This window comes from Anomaloglossus baeobatrachus, chromosome 12, assembly GCF_048569485.1.
Source record: "Anomaloglossus baeobatrachus isolate aAnoBae1 chromosome 12, aAnoBae1.hap1, whole genome shotgun sequence".
Classification (NCBI taxonomy): Eukaryota; Metazoa; Chordata; class Amphibia; order Anura; family Aromobatidae; genus Anomaloglossus; species Anomaloglossus baeobatrachus.
Genome location: NC_134364.1, coordinates 111,830,075 through 111,855,598, shown reverse-complemented (window position 1 = coordinate 111,855,598; position 25,524 = coordinate 111,830,075). Strand labels below are relative to the sequence as shown.

The 25,524-nt window shown below is 42.8% G+C and overlaps 1 protein-coding gene across 34 annotated transcripts in view; it reads left to right on the top strand.

Annotated features, from left to right (window-relative positions):
- GPHN (gephyrin) overlaps positions 1 to 24,682 on the top strand; it is a 360,949-nt gene extending 336,267 nt beyond the window's left edge. For 22 of the 34 annotated variants that reach the window (XM_075330398.1, XM_075330418.1, XM_075330416.1 and 19 more), the window contains 14 exons: positions 389 to 431; positions 704 to 841; positions 3,163 to 3,255; positions 3,432 to 3,487; positions 4,169 to 4,288; positions 5,789 to 5,847; positions 6,439 to 6,592; positions 7,005 to 7,126; positions 9,178 to 9,265; positions 9,706 to 9,779; positions 11,400 to 11,473; positions 17,286 to 17,389; positions 19,044 to 19,140; positions 23,580 to 24,682. In XM_075330398.1, the coding sequence (XP_075186513.1) occupies positions 389 to 431; positions 704 to 841; positions 3,163 to 3,255; positions 3,432 to 3,487; positions 4,169 to 4,288; positions 5,789 to 5,847; positions 6,439 to 6,592; positions 7,005 to 7,126; positions 9,178 to 9,265; positions 9,706 to 9,779; positions 11,400 to 11,473; positions 17,286 to 17,389; positions 19,044 to 19,140; positions 23,580 to 23,713 (1,356 nt within the window). In that variant the 3' untranslated portion in view covers positions 23,714 to 24,682. The remainder of the gene's footprint in view (positions 1 to 388; positions 432 to 703; positions 842 to 3,162; positions 3,256 to 3,431; positions 3,488 to 4,168; positions 4,289 to 5,788; positions 5,848 to 6,438; positions 6,593 to 7,004; positions 7,127 to 9,177; positions 9,266 to 9,705; positions 9,780 to 11,399; positions 11,474 to 17,285; positions 17,390 to 19,043; positions 19,141 to 23,579) is intronic. The other 12 variants (XM_075330420.1, XM_075330424.1, XM_075330423.1 and 9 more) reach the window with 1 other exon arrangement.
- Positions 24,683 to 25,524: the final 842 nt, after the last annotated feature.

Here is a 25,524-nt window from a genome sequence, read left to right as displayed (position 1 = left end):
GAAGTCATAGTGTCTACTCAAATTTCTAACATGGTTGACCATTCAGTTCATGGACCTTTGTAAAATATTACTGAAGTTTTCCCAAACTTGAATTAAGTTCCTACTTTTTTATTATGACTTATTGTATATATTTTTTTATAGACTCAAGAAGTGATAGCTGAAACAATGTATTACTTTATAAGACTATTGTTCATTTTGGATCTGATCCATAGTTCTAATCGATGAAATAGAATTTTTAGGAGCCGGCCCATGAATTGCCTTCCATGCTAGAAGATTTGGAGCGCATTGTTGGACAATGCATTACAAGTCACTATGGCATTAAAGGTCGATTACATGTGTGTTTTTTTCCTTACTCTTGTTACTTATGTGCTTTTTGCTCTCTTTACAGGTCCAATCCCGATGTAGTAGCAAGGAAAACATCCTTAGAGCCAGTAAGTAATTGCTAAATCTGATATTTTTGGACATTGTCTAAAAATTATGTTTGAATAATGTGTTATGTAAAAAAAAAAAGTAATCCCACAAGCAATATACAGCCATAGGTTAAGTTCTCATTGTGATCACTGGGCGTCTGACTGGTGGGACTCCAGTTCAGAAGTCCCTTGCATAATTAGAGTGTTGACAAAGCAATAAAATGTTCCGTAAGTAGCTCAATGTTTAGTACCAAGTTCTCTTGAAGGTCATCCTCAATGTGTTCGGCTTTTAGGTCACAGCGCCGTTGATATCACTAAGGTAGCAAGAAGACACCGTATGTCTCCGTTCCCTCTAACATCCATGGATAAAGCCTTCATTACAGTCTTGGAGATGACTCCAGTGCTTGGGACTGAAATAATAAATTACAGAGGTAATGTTTTTCTTTATACCACTCCTTTCCATGGTGGGTAACATTGGGTAGAAGCTGTAGACCAGTAATGTTTTTCTTTATACCACTCCTTTCCTTGGTGGGTAACATTGGGTAGAAGCTGTAGACCAAGACGTTGAATCATGGGTGGGACGTGACACATAAAAATCAATATACTTAATGTCCACTATGGGAGGCATTGTAATTAGTGAAATTAGACTGTTCATTTATATGGGTCATATTGCGAAATGTCTCTTACGATTTTGTTTTTTGCGAACTGAAACCAAAGATGATTTGTCACAAATCTTGAAACCTTCGGAAACATTTATTGGTTACTTATAAAGTTTTATTAACCTAAAGTCATGGAATCTGTAGTCCTCTGTGCTAGGTCGTAACTGTCTGATTGGTAAGGTACACAACAGTAGAACCCCCAACTATTAGGAGAATAGGGTCCCTTGAGTAGAAGTCTCTCAAGACACTAGAACCCCCAACTATTAGAAGAATAGGGTCCCTTGAGTAGAAGTCTCTCAAGACACTAGAACCCCCAACTATTAGGAGAATAGGGTCCCTTGAGTAGAAGTCTCTCAAGCCACTAGAACCCCCAACTATTAGGATAATAGGGTCCCTTGAGTAGAAGTCGATGAAGACACTAGAAGTTCCAACTTGTAGTAAGCCAACAGTATAAACTGTTATGGATAATTAATGGAAAACATTAAAAATTAGGTGTCAGCAACAATTTTATGGAAGGATGGTCTAGTTGGGTCATAATTGTTTAGACGTCCATTTTGTTTTAACACTAGAAGTCCTAGAAATTTCGAGCTCTCTGGGTTCCAAAGGGAGAAATGTTAAATGACCCCTCTCTGGGACTTCTAGTGTTAAGGGATTGAAACTTGTATTAGGTTAATGGCTACCAAAAGCGTTTTCAACTCTTGATCACAAAATTATACCCTTAAAAGTGATCCATGTTGCAGATTTCAGCAGAATCGTGCATCACTTCAGACATTGTGGGAGACTTAATTGTTTAACTTGGGACATAAAGAATTCATTACAACATGGAGGATATAAGAGAGATACACAAACCTGAGAGGTCATACAGTAGAATATAGAAATTAACTACACACATATCAATAGTTGGTAATGGTTCACACAGCAACGTCTGTCCAACTAGTATTAGCCTGCAGCTGTTGTATACTCCCAACAGTATACACTGTGGCTATCCTAGAGATATTATGAAGGGCCTCACTCTGTTAAGATGAACGTATACCTTAGAAATCTGGCAGCCAACATCTATTCCTCCTGATTCTCAACACTTTTGGATCGCTATAGAGAGAAGGGAATTAGGCTGTTGTTGGACTGCCTATATTCTGTGAATACAAGGACCAGGCATGTTGAAGTCCAACATGTCCAATCATTCTTTATCCTATCATCTGCTTGGTTGCCAGTTGGGTTCAGCCTTAATTCATTACAGTAATGCATTATACTTATTGTGGCAGCTTATCTTTTATGGGTGCAAAGAATCAGGTATGTTGAAATCCAACATGCCCAATCATTCTTTACCTCGACATGTATTGATCGGCCCATTGATGTCGACCGAAATTTAACTAATGTGTATGGCCACCCATTATCGAAGACATGTATTACATGGTAATTCATGATGGGCAAGTGTGCTCACCACTGAACAATATTCGATCGAGCATCGGGGTGCTCAGGTACTCGTGGTGCTTTGCCAAGTATCACAGGTAATAACCAGAACCCCAGTGAAAGCCATTTGCAGTCTTTGAATGGTTCTCACAAGGGGGTAAACAATGTTTTTGCATGTAGTGGGTCCCAAAAAAAAACAAAACACCGCCCTCCTTTCCCACAAAAATGCTCTGTATATGGCTGGCTCCATGTGGGTGGAGAGCCGAACTGCCAAATCATTGACTTCCATTATACTCGTTACTCGAATTGAGCCCTTTCAGAGCGTCTGATGTCCAGTATCGAGCACCTGAGAATTTTAGTGCTCGCCCATCACTAATGTTAATCCATTCACATGATAGGTGTTGAGTAATACTACAAATGAGTGACTGTGCAGCTACCCCCCCCCCCTCCTGATGATCACAGCTAATCGTTAATAGTTTTAGGAGCCACCGTCTCAACGATCCCCTGATCACCGGTCCTGGCTTACATTAGACAAAACACAAGTTTTTGACCAATAATTTTTAGGCTTAATTTACCCATGGTGTATGTCCATAATACAGCATATATGTTTTCGCCGCAGTGATAGTAGATACATTTTCCATCTTTTTATCAAAATATTGTTTGCTCTTCTTGTGCTCCCGTAGATGGAATGGGCCGTGTTCTTGCCCAAGAAGTTTACGCAAAAGACAATTTACCACCATTCCCTGCATCAGTGAAGGATGGATACGCAGTAAGAGGTAAGGCTCGCGTTAGCAAAGTCAACATTGTCATTTTGAGCAATGAATCCTATTACATATTAATGAAGAGTTATATAAGGCAGAACATCAAACACCTTCCCGCTGTCTTTTTTGATCTTTCTTGTCTAGTCCTTTCTTTTCCTCAGTGGTTTTATTTATCTGAACATTTCTTACAGCTGCGGATGGCCCCGGAGACCGTTTCATCATTGGCGAATCTCAAGCTGGTGAACAGGTGAGATCGCTCGTTGCATATTCATGTGTCTGTTTCCTTTGTTAGAAGCCGGCCTGGTTTTACAAGACGAAATGAAAGAGGGAATATAAGGGAATATAATGAGAGCACTGCAAACAGCTATACTGTACTCTGAAACGCCTAAAAAATATCCTGGGCGATGGTCCGGACAGGGTGGGAAGAGTCTGCTAGGCGGCTCCCGGTGGCTTCTCCCTGCCCAGATTGGCTTTAACAGACCTCTTCCTTCACAAGTGTCATCTATGTCTTACATGTCCAAATTTTTCACCACCATTTTCTAAATTGCCATTACTTCTATATCCCTTAAGCACGATATTTGCACTTTAGCCTTTAATACCTCCTGTAAAAGCAGTTTATAGGATTCATTTGACGGTTGGTAAGAACAGATAAGTACATCGTCTTGTGGTTTCCAATAATCTCCAAAGGGTTCTGGTAGAGTCATATATTTATACCCTTTTTGTAAGATTCCCGAATTAACCCTTGTAAACAAACCCTGCACATCAGTGGATTTTGGGACGTCAAGGGGCATGACTAAATATGAATAAGTCATACCGGGGTCTTAATTTGTCGTAAACAAATTATAAGTAACCTCCAGGCTTGTAGTAATTATGCATCTGGATTAGAGTAGGGCGTTCTTACAATTTTCTATTATTTTGTTTTTTAAAGCCAACTCAGACGGTGATGCCCGGGCAAGTGATGAGGGTAACAACTGGAGCGCCGATTCCTTGTGGTGCAGATGCAGTGGTACAAGTGGAAGACACAGAGCTGATTAGAGAATCAGATGATGTAAGTAGTTACAATTTTAAAGGCAAGACAAGCGCTGAATGTATCCAACCAGTCGCAGCCGCAAATTGCCGATTCTGCAGCTCGATACGCTTGTCTGCATAGTGGATGGGCTTTACCAAGTAAGGAGCTGAAGACATCTGAATTTAAGCAGGTGTTCTTTAATCCACGTGGAGGTCTTTTTATGGATCGGGCTTTAGAGGAGTAATAGATACAGAGGATTGGGCAGCATTCAGCCTCTTCAACTGGGTACAGCCGTGCAGGAACCGCTTCCCCCACACACTGAACAAGCTAACCAGGAAAGGCTGCCCCAATGTACAATGCCAGCCAGCACCCAATGCAGCCACACACAGCTATGGAGCAGCCATGATTGCTGACAGTGATGGCATGCAACTTTTTTTTTCGTCTGTGGCAAAGTGAGTCTTGTACGTCTTGAGACTTAAGGGTGCTTTACGCGCTGTAACAATGCTAGCGATTGCTAGTGACGTCGCAAGCGATAGCACTCGCCCCCGTCGTTGGTGCGATACGTGGTGATCACTGCCGTAGTGAACATTATCGCTACAGCAGCATCATACGCACATACCTGTTCTGCGATGTCGCTGTTGCTGCCGAACAATCCCTCCTTCAAGGGGGAGGTGCGTGCGGCGTCACAGCGACGTCACATAACGGCTGTCCAATAGCAGAGGAGGGGCGGAGATGAGCGGCCAAAACATCCCGTCCACCTCCTTCCTTCCTCATTGCCGGTGGATGCAGGTAAGGAGATGTTCGTCGTTCCTGCGGTGTCGCACATAGCGATGTGTGATGCCGCAGGAACGACAAACAACCAGCGGCATGAACCATCACCGATATTTTTGCGATCGTTGATCGTCGCTCCTTGGTGTCATGCTGCGATGTCGCTAACGACGCCGGATGTGCATCACAAACACCATGACCCCGATGATATATCGTTAGCAATGTCGCAGCGTGTAAAGCACCCTTTAGATTTGGGACATATTTCGAAACACTCCTTGTAGAGTTGCAATTTGACATCAAAAGAAATCATTAGATCCGATGTGACAATGTGTAACCCTAGCCCTAACCAGAGCAGATAGCAGCTGCAGTGAGGGTACTCCCTTCTGGGAGTACCTAGAACATTAATGCTTGAAATAGGCAGCACATCTTGCTGGAAAAATGAGGACTCGCTAAAAATTGTATTCAGTTGAGATATGAGAGACCAGAGTTGGCAGTGTACGGAGCTGGGACTCAGCTGATTAGTCCTGAAGCTCAGCTCATATTAAAGTGAATATTATCTGAGTTGCAGTACCGGACAAGGCCACTATACAAAGTGTACAGCTGTGCTGTTCCAGCAGTGTAGGTGGTGACACCAGGTATGAGTTGATTGGCGGCGATGCTGGACCTTACTGATATTGATAACCCATCCTTTGTCTTTAGATTTATGTTACATATTTGCAGCTTTTCTCTGGTGTCTTACATGCCTTCTTATAATCCCATTCCATTTTGCAGGGCACAGAAGAACTGGAAGTCCGTATATTAGTGCAGGCCCGCCCAGGCCAAGATATTAGGTGAGAAAAATGAACAGTTTGCTCTCCAGACTTGTGTCAGGGAAACACTGATGGAGCTGCAGCTGTAAGAGCGGTGACATCAGTGAGTATACCTGAGGTCACAGCTGGCTGTTCCTATGGTACCCCAGCTGTGACCTTAGGTGAACTCAATGAACTCAGTCAACTCACTTCAGCTGAACTCTATGAACGCACCGAAGGTGAACTTAATACTTGATTACCGGCTTAGGCTATGTGCCCATGTTAAGTATTTTGTTGCAGAAAATCTGCATATCCTGGCATAAAAACACACCTAGACTGTGATGAAGTTTTGATGCTTTTTTTCTGCCAGCAGATGCAGATTTGTTGCAGAAATCTGCACCAAATCTGCATCTCGTGGCAAAAAAAGCACCAAAAACAAGGTTTTTTGGACTTGTTTTTCTGCCAGGAGATGGAGATTTGGTGCAGAAATGCTTGTTGTCTCCATTAAATAATGATTCTGTAACGGTTTGTGTTGTGCCCTTGATATTCCTCCTGGAAATATATTACTAAATCGACAACTTCATGATCCAGTTCCTAAATGTGCATCATTTTTGCAAGCCTTTTTTTTTCTAGGCCTATTGGGCATGACATCAAAAGAGGGGAGTGTGTACTGGCCAAGGGCACACATATGGGACCCTCAGAAATTGGCCTGCTGGCAACAGTTGGAGTTACAGAAGTCGAGGTCCACAAGTTCCCAGTAGTTGCCGTTATGTCAACAGGAAATGAGGTTGGTATAATAACGCATGTACATATATATCTATATACATATATGCCTTTCCCTACAATTCAGACACTCAGGCTATTACTACCTTTTTTGTGTAGTTTACTGCTTGTTGCCTTAGTTAATGGCCATATCTGTAGTTGACCAAGTTCTCCAGTTTTGTAGGTGAGGAGAGCGTTCTTGCCAGCTCTTTTCTAATAGCGTCAGAAGAGCGCACACATTGGATGAGTGAGGAAACCATGATAGTCATCAGGAGCACACTGCCTCCCAGCAGGCCGGACGTCGGGAAGCAGGGGGATCAGTGTGCTCCTGAAGATATGATCCTGAGACATTCCTTTTAATCCATTGCATGCGACTAATAAATTCATGACCAAGATATAGACTTAAGCTTTGCCATGCATTTATGTTTCTTCTGCAGCTCTTAAATCCTGAAGACGATCTTTTGCCAGGGAAAATTCGTGACAGCAATCGCTCTACCCTTCTAGCTACAATTCAGGAACACGGCTACCCTACCATCAACTTGGGTATAGTGGGAGACAAGTAAGTGCATTCCAGAAAACAAGCGTAAAGTCAGAGATGGTCGGATCTATTCGATGCGGTCAGGTCAGTTGTCTCTTGGCACTGGACAGGAGACTCACGAATCTCTTACCTTCTGGGATCAGCTTTTGATTAGCCAAGCTGGCGGGGCATTGAAAGCCATGCTAGAGATCACCAAAGATAAAAGGTTCTCAAGCCACCCGTCCAGTGACTGGAGCATCCAGATCTGGCTGATGGACCAGAGTCAAGCGAATTGATCCCCCTGTCTCTATCGGTCACATTAGTTTTGTCATTGCTGTTGAAGACACTGGGGGACTAGGAATTATCGATTAACTAATCTCTGCAGCTTACAACAATGATTCCCCTCCCCCCCCAAAAAAAAAAAACATTGGGGATTTTGGATGAAAACCTAATAAAAACCAATATCATAATAAAACTATGAAATTAAATGGGACATATTGGGAACGGGTGAACAATCCGTTCTTGAGGATGATGGAAAAATGGGCAAGTGTAAAGATCTGAGCGAATTTCGCAATGGATAAATTGTGTGGACTAGATGACTTGGTCTTGTAGTTCCTACTATGAACTGTTTAGTACCTACCAAAAGTTTTCCAAGGACGGACAATCTGCGCGCAGGCCTCGGTAATGTACATGGGGAGCAAAGGCTAGCCCAATTGGTCCGAAACTACAGGTCGTGGAAAATGTTCCTTTTGAGTATGATAGAAATATGTCGGAGCATATGTAGCCTCTGACTGGTCTACTTGTCCACCACTGAAGGTGCCTATCGTGGAGGACATGTGAGCATCAGAACATGGAGTGGTTTTTATTAACAGTATGTGGATGTTCATCAAGAGATGGCCCCAAAGGCAAAGCAGCCAAGGTAGAGTAAAGTTTTGGGCAGTGCTCTGTTGGGAAACCTCAGGTGGTGGCATTCATGCTCATGTTACTTTGACTCGTAGCACCAAATTAAAGATTATTGCAGCTCTTCAATGGCATAGTCCCCAATGGCAGTGGCCTCTAAAGTAGAGTAATGTCTAGTCTTTCTCCAAAAACTGTTCAGGAATGGAGGAACATGGCAAAAAGTTGATGGTGTTGAGTTGACCTGTGCTCAGCATCTTCCAGCATCCCCATGTGGACTGACTAGTACAGCTATTGGGAATCCAACCTGCTGCTCCATTTTGTAAGATGGATAAAAATTGCCCATCGGTGAGGGTCCCGATGGCCAGACCCCCACTGATCCAGTAAGTTATCTGTCCACAGGAAAGGTGGTGACTTGTCATTACCGGACAACCCTTTAAGAGTTGTCCTCTCTAAAGGCCACTTTACACACAGCGACATCGCTAGCGATGTCGCTGCCGATCACACTCGCCCCCGTCGTTTGTGCGTCACGGGCAAATCGCTGCCCGTGGCGCACAATATCGTTAGGCCCCGTCACACATACTTACCTGCCTAGCGGCGTCGCTGTGGCCAGCCAACTGCCTCCTTTCTAAGGGGGCGGTTCGTGCGGCGTCACAGCGGCGTCACTAAGCGGCCGCCCAATAGTAACGAACATCCCGCCCACCTCCTTTCTTCCTCATTGCGGGCGGCCACAGGTACGGTGATTTTCCTTGTTCCTGTGGTGTCACACGTAGCAATGTGTGCTGCCGCAGGAACGACGAACAACCTGCGTCCTGCAACTGCAACGATAATCGGGAAAGGAACGACGCATCGACAGTCAACGATTACGTAAGTAATCTTGATCGGTAACGGTCGTTCCTGCGTTTCACACGCAACGATGTCGCTAACGAGGCCGTATGTGCATCACGAATTCCGTGACCGCAACGACATCTCGTTAGCGATGTTGTTGCGTGTAAATTGCCTTAAGTGTTGACCTCCACCATTGGGCCCGCAGTCATATTTTATGTTCTCTAAGCTGTGTATCAATCCTTATGTATAATAGCAATCAGTAGCATTAATTTTATGGTCACAATTACTTTTTTGGTGGCCATATTGGATTTATTAGACATTTGAAATAGGGAAAGGTCATTGACATGTCATGATTTCTCTGCCTACAGCCCAGATGACTTATTAAATGCCTTAAATGAAGGTATCAGCCGTGCTGATGTTATTATCACTTCAGGAGGTGTATCCATGGGAGAGAAGGTAAGAGTGCATATGGATGGAAACCTCCATAAAGTCACTATATGACTGTTCAAACCAAGCACAGCTGCACCGTCATCTTGTTTTCCATCACTTCACCCCCTCTTCATTGATTGACATCTCAGGAGCCATAGATGGATGGAACACAAGTATCTGGGAAGGTGCACTGATTGTTTGGCCTCTGAGCCCCCTGTGCTTGGTTTGAACAGTCATTTTGTCTTGACAGACTCCAATTAAAAATGACCACCAAAAATTGAGATTGGTGTTCATGGAAAAAATAAAAGGCCAATATGCATAATATATAGTAAAACATGTACGACCATGAGCAGTAATGGGGGCGGTTGGGACCCCAATTCTCATTCTCTGTGGTAGTTCCAGTAGTGGGGGGAGGAGGTTATTGTAGGATGAAATATCGTAGTGATTTTAATCTTGTTTTCCAACAGGATTACCTTAAGCAGGTGCTGGATATTGATCTCCATGCACAAATCCACTTTGGTCGAGTATTTATGAAGCCAGGGTAAGCATATGGAAAAACTCCATACATACAATTGAATTCTATATTTTGTATTTATTTTTTTGAAATTATTTATATTCATTATAATTACATTGATTCTTATTTTTTCAGAATTTTTTATTTCATTTTTTATTTTTCTTTCATTTTCATTTTTTTCTTTAATTTTTATATTTATTTTCATTTTTTTATTTTTTATATATTTTTCTTTCATTTTTAGATTTTTATTTTTAGATTTATTTTCCATTTGTTTAATTTTTTTATTTGTCCTATATTTATTTTTACATTTCTCTTTCTTTTTTTGATTTAGTTTTTTCATCTTCATATGTTTTTTATTGTTTCTTCTTTCATTTTTAGATATATTTTAATTTTTATTTTATTCTTTCATTTTTAGATTTTATTTTTTTATATATGTATATTTTTCTTTCATTTGTTATTTATTTTTATATTTTTCTTTCATTTTTATTTTTTCATTTTATTTATTTTTCTTTCATGTTCATATATATTTTTCTTTTATTTTTTCTTCTTTCATTTTTAGATTTATTTCCATTTTTAATTTTTCTTTTATTCTTTCATTTTTTGATGTATTTTCATTTTTTATTTTTTTCTCTCATTTTTATATTTTTCATTAATTTGTTATTTATTTTTATATTTTTCTTTCGTGTTTAGATTTATTTTCCATTTGTTTTTTTATTTTCTTTTTTTTTATTTTTCCTTTATTTTTACATTTTTCCTTCATTTTTTTAATTTATTTTTCTTTCATTGTCATATATATTTTTTTTTCTTCTTTCATTTTTAGATTTTCACTTTTATTTTTAATTTTTTTAGATTTCTTTCGTTTTTAGATATATTTCATATTTGTTTTTTTTATATATTTCTCCCTCATTTTTAGATTTTTAATTTATTTATTCTATAATTTTTAATTTTCATTTTTAGATTTATTTTTCTTTAATTTTTAGATTTTTCTTTCATTTTTAGTTTTACATTTCCTTTATTTTTTTATTTTTCTTACATTTTTAAAATTATTTTACCTACCACTGGGGGTGATATGTTTCCGTTGTAAAAATACCATCTTTAGCACCACCTCAAAGTGTCCTTCCGGAATAATGAGTATAAAAACAAGCTATCTATTAAAGGGGCTTTTCCATCCTTGGGGACTTTTTTTTTTTTAATTCTGAAATCCATTTATTTGAGGCTAAAAATCATTTTTTGTAATTGGGTTGCGTTAAATGTTTTGCACCGTTTGTCTCTGTGTTTCCTGCACATTGAACTTTGATCTGTTATCATAAATCAGCGTTAAGGATCTCAGAAACAGTCAGACAAAAGAGTTACAATCTCACTGTCACATCCTCATAGCGAGCTCACTGACAGATTCTCAGTTAACTCATTCTGCAGTCAGCATCAGACAGTGCAACACAGACGCTGTAGATAGCGCACAGTGGCAAATTTTTTTTAACCCCAATTGTATATATGATGCTTCGCTCCATGTACTTGCAGTTAACTTCAAAATATTGTTTTTTAGCCCCCAATATACCGTATGCATGTAAGGAAAAAATGTCACCATAGGGTGAGAAACTTGTGATCATGACTTTGCTGAGCAGTGACCACCCAAGCTTTGTTTTCCAGCCTGCCTACCACCTTCGCCACCTTGGACATTGATGGGGTTAGAAAAATCATATTTGCACTCCCAGGTAAGCAACGTAAGTGGCCATATTTTCTAATTTGAAATTAATGATATTTTGTAAGATTCATGTTCTCATCTTGTTGATTAGAGAAATGATTATAATCTATGAAATGATGATACCTTGACTTAGGAGTGTAATCTGTTCTGTGACTGAGCGCTAACTCAATTTGTTACATTTCTACATTAAAATTAATTGAACTGCTATTAATTAGTTACAGCCCGTGCTTATGACCCACCATCATGGTATATGCCCCCCATCTTGATACTGTGTATATCATCCCTGATCTGGTATATGGCCCCAATCCTGGGATATATGTTCCCCATCCTGGTATATAGCCCCCATCCTGGTAAATATGATCCCCCATCCTGGTAGATGGTCCCCATCTTGGTACTTGGTCCACCGTTCTGTTACATGTTCCCCTCCGTATCTTGATACGTTGCCCCATCCTGGTACATTGCCCCCATCCTGGTATATATGGCCCCCCATCATTTTACAAGGCTCTGGTATATATCCCCATCCTGGTACATGGCCCCCCATCCTGGTATATTTCCCCCATCCTGGTACATGGCCCCCCATCCTGGTACATGCCCCCACATCATTTTACGAGGCTCTGGTATATATGATCCCCCATCCTGCTCCTTTACCCCCATCCTGGTACATGTCCCCCAATCATGGTACATGACTCTGGTATATATGACCCCCCCATCCTGGTACATGGCCACGATTCTGGTACATGGCTCCCATCCTGGTATATATGATCCCCCATCTTTTTACATGGCCCCCACATTATGGTTCATGGCTCTGGTATATATGATCCCCCATCCTGCTACATAGCCCCCACATCATGGTACATGGCTCTGGTATATATGATCCCCCATCCTGGTACATGGCCCGCATCCTGGTAAATATGATCTCCCATTGTGGTACAAGCCCCACCCCCTATCCTGGTACATTGCCCCTATCCTGGTATATATGATCCCCCATCTTTGTACATGGCACCCACATTATGGTACATGGCTCTAGTATATATGATCCCCCATTCTGGTACATGGCCCCCATCCTAGTATATATGATCCCCCATCATGGTACGTGACTCCCATCATGCCACACACTTAAAAACTATTATTATCACATTCCCTCCGGTCCCTCGCAGCGCGGCGTCCTCATCTCATGCAGTTAGCTGATCAATGTGTGAGAGCGCAGCTCTCATACAGCGCAGCTCTCATACAGCGCAGCTCTCATACAGCGCAGCTCTCATACAGCGCAGCTCTCATACAGCGCAGCTCTTATACACTGATCAGCTGACCGCTCTCTCACACCGATCGGCTGTCTGCATGAGATGAGGACGCTGCGCTGCGGGGAATCGGAGGGAGGGTGAGTATAATCTATTTGTAACTCACATTTCGGCTCCCATCATGAAGCAAAAAGGATAGAGACCACAACTCGTATCTAGTGTGTGCACTGTTAAGTCAAGGTATTCAGACTCTAAGACTGAGAAATCCATTGTGTTCTTCCTTTTTATTAGAGAAAATATTTTGTTAAATTAAAGGGGTTGTCCGATAAACAGAATATGTCACCTATATACAGGATAGATAAATGTTTGATTTCTGGGGTCCAGCTAGTAAGACCTCAGCTGATCTGCTAGAAAAGGGGGGCCCAAAGTTTGCTGTGTGAGTGGAGCAGTATTGAGCATGTGCGAACTCTCTCCTACGTACATCGCACATGCTCAGCACCGCTCATATACAATAGAGGTTTTGGAGCTACCATTTTGATCAATGAAGGTCTCAGCTGCTGTACCCCCACAAGCAAGCTATCCTACACCGTGTGCAAAATTATTAGGCAGGTTGGATTTTAGAGGATTTTTTTTTATTATTGATCAACCACTATGTTCTCAATCAACCCAAAAGACTCATAAATATCAAAGCTTAATATTTTTGGCAGTGGGAGTGGGGGTTTTCTTGGATTTGGCTATCTTAGGAGGATATCTGTGCAGGTAACTATTACTGTGCAGAATTATTAGGCAACTTCATAAAAACCAAATCTATTCCCATCTCACTTGTTTATTGTCACCAGGTAAACCAATATAACTGCACAAAATTTAGAAATAAACATTTCTGACATGCAAAAACAAAACCCAAAAAATTAGTGCCCAATATAGCCACCTTTCTTTCTGATGACACTCAACAGCCGACCATCCATAGATTCTGTCGTTGCTTGATCTGTTTACGATCCACATTGCGTGCTGCAACCACCACAGCCTCCAGACACTGTTCCGAGAGGTGGACTGTTTTCCCTCCCTGTAGATCTCACATTTTATGAGAGACCACAGGTTCTCTATGGGGTTCAGATCAGGTAAACAAGGGGGCCATGTCATAATTTTTTCATCTTATAGATCTTTACTGGCCAGCCACGCTGTGGAGTAGTTGGATGCATGTGATGGAGCACTGTCCTGCATGAAAATCATGTTTTTCTTGAACGATACCAACGTCTTCCTGTACCACTGCTTGAAGAAGTTGTCTTCCAGAAACTGGCAGTAGGTCTGGGAGTTGAGCTTCACTCCATCCTCAACCCGAAAAGCTCCCACAAGTTGATCTTTGATGATACCAGCCCATACCAGTGCCCCACCTCCACCTTGCTGGCGTCTGAGTCGGAGTGGAGCTCTCTGCCCTTTACTGATCCAGCCTCTGGCCCATCCATCTGCCCATCAAGTGTCACTCTCATTTCATCAGTCCATAAAACCTGTGAAAAATCAGTCTTCAGATATTTCTTGGCCCAGTCTTGAGGTTTTATCTTATGTTTCTTGTTCAGAGGTGGTGGTTTTCAGCCTTCCTTACCTTGGCCATGTCCCTGAGTATGGCACACCTTGTGCTTTTTGATACTCCAGTAACGTTGCAGCTCTGAAATATGGCCAAACTGGTGGCAAATGGCATCTTGGCAGCTTCACGCTTGATTTTCCTCAATTCATGGGCAGTTATTTTGCGCCTTTTTTGCCCAGCACGCTTCTTGTGACCCTGTTGGCTACTTGCCATGAAAAGCTTGATTGTTCGGTGATCACGCTTCAAAAGTTTGGCAATTTCCAGACTCCTGCATCCCTCTGCAAGACACCTCACAATGTGGACTTTTCAGAGCTCGTCAAATCTCTCTTCAGACCCATTTTGCCAAAGGAAAGGAAGTTGCCTAATAATTAAGCACACCTTATATAGGGTGTTGATGTCATTACACCGCAACCTCCTCATTACAGAGATGCACATCACCTTATTTACTTAATTGGTAGTTGGCTCTCAGCCTATACAGCTTGGAGTAGGACAACACGTATAAAAAGTATCATGTGATCAAAATACTCATTTGCCTAATAATTCTGCACACAGTGTATAGATAAGTGACTGCTGCCGGAATGATAGGAGATCATGAAATTAACAATAGGCTGCAATGCTTAAGTATTGTCATATATTGTTTACGTAATCGCTGATTCAATGCCCCTACGGGCGCTAATGGTTTGTGTGCTTAAATTACCGATTTTATCCAAAAATCTAAGTAGTAAAATTAAAAAAAAATGATATATAATTTAATGACAATTATATATGTTAATTAGTGACAAATGATAAAGCCAATTTAGTAGAATTTAAGGATACGCTGAACCCGATTCCATGTTTGATTTGACGAGAATAGAGGAATGTGAAGGCTGCCATATTATCATGGTTCCTGGAAACAGTCTTCGAAAGATTAATCCACCTGACCAAGTGTTTTCTCTTGCTGATAGTCTTTATCGAAGCTTTTAATTAAATTGCATCCATAAGAGAATCAATAGGCCGGTGCACCGCCATCACTAATTAACGTGCTGATAACAAATTAGGATTGTCCATGGGCCTATACCGCTTGTGGCAACATCTGACACTATTATTATCCTAATGTAGGAGCACCAGATTCATTAAACTAGGGTTACGTTGGCGCTCATATTCCCACCGGACAACCCTTGAGCGGGCTATAAGTTGTGATCATGACATTTGGCACTTGATAGGTAGCCAACCTTAGCAACTAAAATTTCCCCACCTACGGATCAATATTGGCTCTATGCTCAGATGTGTGGGGATGACTCAAGAATATCCAGTGCCAGTCAAAGCCGGTAGTAGGTACCATATTGATGCCTACATCACCGTATACAAAAGGGTTACGTGGCGGGTCACAACATACCTTTCCACTAGATTAGGAGTGAATCAATACGAAAGACCCAGTACAGCGGCCATGTCATTAATCTGTGGTCCTTTGAACCACCTCCTACCTACCGGCTATTTATCCTCCTGCATGCTGCAATGATGACGATGCACCAGACCAGCTAATCCCTTCAGGAGCTGGAGATGCGGGCAGATAGGAAGCGGTTCTGAGGGCTCCTATCCGCCTGTTGGCCACCGGACCTGGTTGAGCCAACTCTACTGTCAATGTGAATCCATAGTGCTCTATGATGATTCACCAGGCCAGCTAATCCTATCAGGAGCTGGTGATGTTGGCAGATAGGAGGCGGTTCTGAGGGCTTTTATCTGTCCGGTGGCAACTGGACCTGGTTGAGCCAACTCTACTTGTCATTGTGAATCCATATCGCTCTATGACGATGCTCCAGGCCAGCTAATCCTATCATGAGCTAGAGATGCTGGCAGATAGGAAGCAGTTCTCAGGGCTCCTGTCTGTCCGGTGGCCACCGGATATGCTTGAGCCAACTCTACTTATCATTGTGAATCCATATCGCTCTATGACGATGCAGCACGCCAGCTAATCCTATCAGGATCTAGAGATGCTGGCAGGTCGGAAGTGGTCATGAGGGCTCCTATCCCTCCGGTAGCCATCGGACCTGGTTGAGCCAACTCTTCTTGTCATTGTGAATCCATATTGCTCTATGACGATGCACCACACCAGCTAATCCTATCATGAGCTAGAGATGCTGGCAGGTAGGAAGTGGTCATGAGGGCTCCTATCCCTCCGGTAGCCATCGGACCTGGTTGAGCCAACTCTTCTTGTCATTGTGAATCCATATTGCTCTATGACGATGCACCAGGCCAGTTAATCCTATCATGAGCTAGAGATGCTGGCAGATAGGAAGCAGTTCTCAGGGCTCCTGTCTGTCCAGTGGCCACCGGATATGCTTGAGCCAACTCAACTTGTCATTGTGAATCCATAGGGCTCTATGCCATGCTGGTATAGAACAATAGCTACCTATGGAATGAATTGACAAACCACACACCGTGTCCAGTAAAAATATAGTTCCTTCATGAGGACATATGCAACTGTGTTTGAGACCCAAAATGACTGTTCAGACCAGGCACTCAGTACTCCCTTAGCGTAACTAAACAGTTCACCTTCCCATCTTCTTGTTTTACGTATATATCTGGCCCCATTCTTCTCTAATTGACGGAAGCCAGAAAATTATGGAAATCAAGTAGGTGGGAAGGTGCACTGAACTACTTGGCCAGTAGTTCAGAGCACCGAGTGCCCGTGCTTGGTTTGTACAGTCATTTTGTGCAGACAGACTCCCTTTAACATTTACATCCAAACTATCCCTGGTGTATAAATGAAACAGAGTCCATAATATTGAACTATTCCAGGGAAGGTATTGGATTTTCTTGCCTTGTTACGGTCACGTAGGGGTCAACATGAGAAAGACCTTATTGATTAAAACGTCCCCTGCATCTACAAGGTTAAAGGAAAAATCTATTTCTACGTCCTGCAAAATCAAAGATGGTTTATGGATTTAATGCCGGAAAGTGTTACCCATGATTTATCCTTTTTACTACCTGTCAGGTCCTGATTAATGCTATTTACTTTCCATTCATTCCAGGCAACCCTGTGTCAGCAGTAGTTACCTGTAATCTTTTTGTCGTACCAGCACTGAGAAAGATGCAGGGAATCCTGGATCCAAGACCTACAATCATCAAAGCCAGGGTATTTACATTAACTTTAGGGGGAAATAAGAGAAATATGTATGTAGTCACTAGCAGAATTATGAATGCAGCTCTGGATTATAATACAGGCTGTAACTCGGGATCAGTACATGTAATGCAATACGATTGCAAGGATATATAAAGGAGTTGTCCTTCAAAAATACTCAGCAAATCACAAATGAGACCTCAGAAATCTATTGTAATCTTCAAGTGTCCCAAATCCCTACAGCGCCCACATACACATGCACGCTCTACTCAGCCGAGCATGCATTTGTTTTTGATTGGGAGAAACTGAGCCACTTCGATACATCTGACAGAGGCTTATACCCCCAGAAAAAACTAAAGTGGTTTATGTCTTAAGACTAGTGTTGAGCGGACCCGGATCTGAAAAAGCCGGATACGCATGGTTCGATGGTCCGATCCGAGTCCGACCACTACCCGGGATTCGGGGTGCACAATCCGGATCCTTTTTTTTTTTTTTCTCTCTCTCTCTCTCTCTTTCACTCTCTCTCTCTCTCTCATTCCGGATCGGATCCGGACTTCGGCGGCAACCCAGTCCGGATCCGTTGGACCCGGATTTTAACCGATCCGCTCAACTCTACTTAAGACCTTCCAAATCTCATAGGGTCAGGAAGTTCTCAGGATAACACACTGAAATGAAGACTTTTTGAGAGATGGGAATAAGTCGGATGGACACAGGAAGTGTCTTTTAAATATTCGGCTATTTGCTATCATGTAAGAAATTGCTAAATTTATATATGGAACATCTATATTCGTGAAGGGTATAAATATACGAACACTCCGGATCTCTTTGGAGACCATTGGAAATCTAAAGGCAGTGAATTTCTCTGTTCCCAACGGCCATTGACTGAATCCCAGGAACTTCTAAAGGCCGCTTTACACACTGCGACATCGCTAGCATTTGCTAGCCATGTCGAGCGCGATAGCACCCGCCCCCATCGTACGGCCGATATGTGGTGATCGCTGCCGTAGCGAACATTATTGCTACGGCAGCGTCACACGCACATACCTGCTCTGCGACGTCGCTGTGACCGGCGAACCGCCTCCTTTCTAAGGGGGAGGTGCGTTCAGCGTCACAGCGACGTCACTGAACCGCCGCCCAATAGAAAAGGAGGGGAGGAAATGAGCGGCCGGAACATACCGCCCACCTCCTTCCTTCCTCCTTTTCCGGTGGACGCAGGTAAGGAGATGTTTGTCGTTCCAGTGGCGTCACACATAGCGATGTGTGCTGCCGCAGGAACGACAAACAACATCGTTACTGCAGCAGCAACGATAATTGGGAATAGGGGGGATGTCACCGATGAGTGATTTTGAACGTTTTTGCAACAATTCAAAATCGCTCATAGATGTCACACGCAACGACATCGCTATCACGGCCGGATGTGCGTCACAAATTCCGTGACCCCAACGACATCGCTTTAGCGTGTAAAGCGTGTAAAGCCACCTTAAGAGTTGAATCCTACAGAGTCGTAGCGTGTAAAGCCACCTTAAGAGTTGAATCCTGAGTGTTTACTAAATTACAACCATTTTTTCCCTCAAATATATTATCTTCAAAGGTTGATTGAGTCTTGAGTGTGAAGAAAATCAGTGAATATGGCTGAGATTAGTAGAACCCTTTCTTTTCTATATTGCAGTTATCTTGTGATGTAAAGTTGGATCCTCGCCCAGAGTACCATCGCTGCATACTTACATGGCATCACCAAGAGCCACTGCCTTGGGCACAAAGTACAGGTGAGTACGAGTTTAAAGTTAACCGTGATTGGCATCAACTTGCTTAATTACAAAATTGGCAGATATCACTTGTTAACGTGTGAGCGAACAACATGCCTTTTATGCCTCTTGAACTCCAATTTTATAAGATTTGTTTTACGAGCGCTCGGGAAATCAATACAGCACACACGCTTAGGGGCACTTTGCACACAACGACATCGCAAGCCGATGCTTGCGATGCCGAGCACGATAGTCCCCGCCCCCGTCGCAGGTGCGAGATCATGTGATTGCTGCCGTAGCGAACATTATCGCTACGGCAGCTTCACATGCACTCACCAGCCCTGCGACGTCGCACTGACCGGCGAACCGCCTCCTTCCTAAGAGGGCGGGTCGTGCGGCGTCACTGCGACGTCACACGGCAGGCGACCAATAGGAGCGGAGGGGCGGAGATGAGCGGGACGTAAAAATCCCGCCCACCTCCTTCCTTCTCATTGCAGCCGGGACGCAGGTAAGGTGATGTTCCTCGCTCATGCGGCTTTATACGCAGCGATGTGTGCTGCCGCAGGAACAAGGAACAACATCGTACCTGTCGCTGCAACGTAATTATGGATTTCCCAGACACTACACCGATGATACGATTACGACGATTTTGCGCTCGTTAATCGTATCATCTAGGATTTGCACACTACGATGTCAAGTGCGATGCCGGATGTGCGTCACTTTCGATTTGGCCCCTCCGACATCGCACGTGCGATGTCGTAGTGTGCAAAGTCCCCCTTAGTATGGTGTACTCAAAGTGAGCACTCGGGAAATCAATACAGCACACACGCTTAGTATAGTGTACTCAAAGTGAGCACTCGGGAAATCAATACAGCACACACGCGTAGTATCGTGTACTCAAAGTGAGCACTCGGGAAATCAATACAGCACACACGCTTAGTATGGTGTACTCAAAGTGAGCACTCGGGAAATCAATACAGCACACACGCTTAGTATGGTGTACTCAAAGAGAGTGCTCAGGAAATCAATACAACACACACTTAGTATGGTGTACTCAAAGTGAGCGCTTAGAAAATCAATACAGCACACACGCTTAGTATGGTGTACTCAAAGAATTCTCCTTTATTAGTCCATGTGACCAGTTTAGATAGAGTCACAAATAAAGGCTTTGTTTCTCTGAACTATGAACCAATATGTTTCACAGGGGTGTGTATAGAAATGTGAAACTTCCCCACCCATCATGTTGTTAGCTGAGCCTTATGAAATCCTTAGTTATAAGACAACATGGACACAATGGAAAAAAAAGTGGTTTCAGTTCTTTCACATGTGCTAAGCACTGGCATACTACCACCTACATCGGGGCAGAAGGAACCATCTAGATATTTTTTGCATATTTTTTGGTATCTTTAACATTATTTAGCTGTTGATCAATAAAATATCTGCCACAAGTTCCTCCTTCTAGACCTAGATGAACGCGGTCTCCATAAATGTGATAGACTGAAAGAAGCAGTGGTGCGCCTAATTGACCAAAGCTGTATTGAAATGGGGACTCCATATTCCAGTTCTTAGGAATCAATTGTGATCCCAGGAGTTGGACTCACAGTAAACTGTGGATAGGTTGGTTCATTGGGGGACACCAGAACCATGGGTTTACACCTTAACTAACAAGTTGTCTCTTCCCAAGCAAACTGTATCTCGCCTGCTAATACCAAACCTCCTCAGACCAGTCTTAGGCGGGCTTTGCACGTTGCGACATCGCAGGCCGATGCTGTGATGTCGCACGCGATAGTGCCCGCCCCCGTCGCAGGTACGATATCGTGTGATAGCTGGCGTAGCGAAAACTATCGCTACGCCAGCTTCACGCGCACTCACCTGCCCTGCGACCGACGCTCTGGCCGGTGACCCGCCTCCTTCCTAAGGGGGCGGGTCGTGCGGCGTCACAGCGACGTCACACGGCAGGCGGCCAATAGGAGCGGATGGGCGGAGATGAGCAGGATGTAATCATCCTGCCCAGCTCCTTCCTTCCGCATATCCTACGGAAGCCGCAGTGAGGCCGGTAGGAGATGTTCCTCGCTCCTGCGGCTTCACACACGGCGATGTGTGCTGCCGCAGGAACGAGGAACAACATCGGACCGTCGCGTCAGCGTAATTATGAATTACGCCGACGCTGCACCGATGATACGATTACGACGATTTTGCGTTCGTTAATCGTATCATCAAGGCTTTACACACTACGATATCGCATGCGATGCCGGATGTACGTCACTTTCAATTTGACCCCACCGACATCGCACCTGCGATGTCGTAGTGTGCAAAGCCGCCCTTAGCCTTGGTGTAGGTTAGGTTAGTTTGGCGGCAGATATGGGTCTGAGTCTCAGACCATTCTTAGCCTTGGTTGGTTAGGTTAGGTGCTTACCTTATTCTTTTTTGTGTCTTGGATCTCTTCCATCAGACGAGGCTCCATTGGAACCTCTGACCTGTCTCTCTCCTCCTCGGCTCCCTCCTTTTAGCTTAGCGGGATTCTCTGCCTTTCACTTTAATGAGGAGGTTGCTCTGCTTTTCTTTAGGTACTTTGCCCCTCAACTCTCTGAAAGGTCCTCTCACAATCTGACTTAGTCAGAGCTATGCTACTTTACTTGTCTAACAGCGCCGTTTGGATGCCTTGTGGATCATCCCATTTTTCTCTGTTTTCGATCTGCCAATGTGGAAGGCCAGACTAAAGTAGGGCAGCCCTGCCAGGGCTCGGCACTCCCCACCTGCAGGTTTGACCCTCCTGGGTCTTGCATCTTCAGGTGTCTGTTCTTTTCCATAGGGCAGCTACTTAATCTTCTGTCCACATCCTTGTGGAGCCCTTACCTTTGCAAGTCTTAGCAGAAGGGTGCTACAAGCAGCAAGTATCCTGAGGGATTGCTATATTTCCTTCTGATGTACTGGTATTAGTTTCCCCACTTCACATACAATTTTAGGACGTCCCATGGTTCCTGTGTCCCCCAATGAAGTGACCAAGAAATGAAGATTTTTGGTACTCACCATAAAAATTTCGTACTCTACCTTGGGGGGGACAGCACCTACCCTTGGTTGCCCGGTCGAATGTGCATTTAAGTGGCTTTACTCTCAGCGTGGTTATGCTTTTCTGTCATTATTTCTTCATTCCTCCAACTAAGGGGGTCTGGTGTTAGCAGGCGAGGTATTGTCTGCTCAGGAAGAGCTATCGTTTTGCTAAGTTGCGTTATTAATGTCAGCCTCCAAGTGACATTGGACTAACCCATGCTACCTGTGTCACCCCCAATGAAGACGATGAGTAAAAGATTTTAGGTTGAGTACCCAAAAATCTTCATTCTGCAATGGTGGGTTAACTGGAGATTAGCAAATTAATTGACAGGACCTTAGTCTATCAAACACATAAGTAGCATGTGGCCACCAGGGGCCCTGCCGGAATCCAAGATGTCGCTACTGATTTATAAGCTTGATAAGATGTCATCGATGTGGAGTGGATTTACTCATGTTGTTGTCCCGGGCCTTCTACTTAGTAGTGTCGTCGGGAATGTTGGCAGATAGGAGTCCTCCCATAGTGATGTCACGACTGTTCAGTCCTACTGCAGTTATATAAACATTGCTCAGTGCTCCCGTAGTGATGTCATCACTCCTCAGTCCTCCATTAATGATGTCACCATTGCTAGGTCCTCTCATAGAAATTTCGTTTCTGCTCAGTCCTCCTCTAGTGATCTCACCACTCCTCAGTCCTCCTGTATTGATATCACCACCGCTCAGTCCTCACTTAGTGTTGTCACCGCTGCTCAGTTCTCCTGTAGTGATGTCACCACTGATCAGTCCTCTTATAGTGATGTCACCACTGCTTACTCTTCCTGTAGTCATGTCACCACTACTCAGCCTTCATGTATTGATGTCATAATTACTCAATCCTCCCATAGTGATGTCACCACCACTGTTCAGTTCTCCCTTAATGCATTATGCATTTTGTTTGATCAATATTTGTAGTGATGTCATCACCACTCAGTCCTCCCTTAGTGATGTCATCACCACTCAGTCCTCACTTAGTGATGTCATCACCACGAAGTCCTCCCTTAGTGATGTCATCACCACTCAGTCCTCCCTTAGTGATGTCATCACCACTCAGTCCTCCCTTAGTGATGTCATCACCACTCAGTCCTCCCTTAGTGATGTCATCACCACTCAGTCCTCCCTTAGTGATGTCATCACCACTAAGTCCTCCCTTAGTGATGTCACCAGCGATCAGTCCTTCCATAGTTAACAGGGCTCCCGTCTGGTGGCCTCAGGCTTCTGGGGTAGCTGCTGGATCAGGCTCTTGCAAAGCGATTTAGTCATCTTTACCCGATAACGCACGCTAGTCTAGAGACAATGGTTCATATGGCATTAGTCATCAATCGTCATCTTGTCTTCCAAACGCCTGTACTCACGTCTATATCTTCCGCTCGCAGGTAATCAGATGAGCAGTCGCCTGATGAGTATGCGCAGTGCCAACGGACTGTTGATGCTACCTCCAAAGACAGAGCAGTATGTGGAACTTCACAAGGGAGAGGTGGTGGACGTCATGGTCATCGGAAGGCTATGATGACAAAAAAACGCAAGAGAAGAAGCATCGATGCATGTCCACATATCATTGACTGTATCCTGTAATATGCAACGGCACAGCTAGTTTTTATGATTTGGATAAAAGTTGATCAGTGTAGTCAACATCTTGAACTAAAATTTCAAAACAAAACTTGACTTTGAGGAGAAAAAAAAAACCTGCAAAAAAAAAAAAAAAATTTTTTTCCAAAAAAAAAAAAAAAATATTCTCGAAAAAAAAAAAAACCCTCTTATAAAACCTTATTCTGATTATATCAAGGCAACTTTTCCTTCATTGCAATTGCTTTGTGTGTTAAAATGCTAGGTCTAATAGCAGTAGCTTTTAGTAGACAGCAGTAGATGCCTGCAAAAGTTGTGTTTCTCTCATCCTTAAAGTACAAATACTTAAGCTCTTAATCGAGGCTGTCTGCTTACTTTATACTAGCTTAGATGACACTGCTGTTTCCCTTATCAGTATGCTTCATAACCGCTTCACAAGAGAGCTCTGCTTGTTCTTTATCTTGTATAACGTGTTGATGTGCACAGTGCCAAAAGCAAAAGTGGTTGCGTCTGGATCAAGACTCCCCGTCTTCTTAACAAGGAGGAGAGCGAGACGTCCCGGCAATCACTCCGCTCAGTACTATTGGGCAGTACCTTTTTTTTCTTTGAACGAGAAAAAAAAAAAAAAAATTGCTTCCTTAAGTGCTGACAGCCTTTTTAACCAATACATTTAAAAAAAAAAATGTACAGAAAAAAAAACAAAAATCAAAAACTGATCTTGTACAGATTACAGTGTACCAGCATTCATGTGGGAAAACAAAAAAGAAGCAAAGAAAATCTCGAAGAACTCTGTACCATAACATTTTCTGTAATGATATTGAAACAAGATTAATTAAATCCTTGACTATTATTTAAAAAGAAAAAAAAAATAATAATAATAATTATAATAATAATAAAATCCGTTCTTCTTTTGTCTTATGTTTTGTGAATTAAAAAAAAAAATGTAAAATTGTGAGAAAAAAAAACAAAAAAAGAAAAACTTGCTTTACAGGTAGAACCAACGATGAAATTATGATTTTTTTTAATTTATTTTACTTTTTATTTTCACTATTTTTATTTTTGTTTCCAACAAACATCTTGGAGAGCTAACCACAGATCGTGTGTGGATATCGCTTGTGCACATACCTTTTGGAAAACTCACTGAGATTCAACACTGCGGTGAAGTCTATTTATTTTGTTGATGTAGACGTGTACCTAAACTGTACAAAAAAAACATACAGTACTATGCAAAAGTTTTAGGTAGGTGCGAAAAAAAAAATCTACCAATTAAGAAAATGCAAAGTGAATGAGCAAGCAAAGGAGAAATCTAAATCACATTAATATTTGGTGTTCACCCTTTGTCTTCATCACTTTTTCCCAGTCACTTGTACACAGTTGTTGAAGTTACTCAGCAGGGACATTGTTCTAAACATCTTGCAGAACTAACCACAGATCTGCATATGAGGCTTGTGCCAATCCTTCTGTTCTCACCTGAAGGTTGCTCCAAATATCTTGGAGAACTAACCACAGCTCTTCTCTGTATGAGGCTTGTGCCAATCCTTCTGTTCTCACCTGAAGGTTGCTTCAAATATCTTGGAGAACTAACCACAGCTCTTCTCTGTATGAGGCTTGTGCCAATCCTTCTGTTCTCACCTGAAGGTTGCTTCAAATATCTTGGAGAACTAACCACAGCTCTTCTGTGTATGAGGCTTGTGCCAATACTTTTGTTCTCACCTGAAGGTTGCTCCAAATATCTTGGAGAACTAACCACAGCTC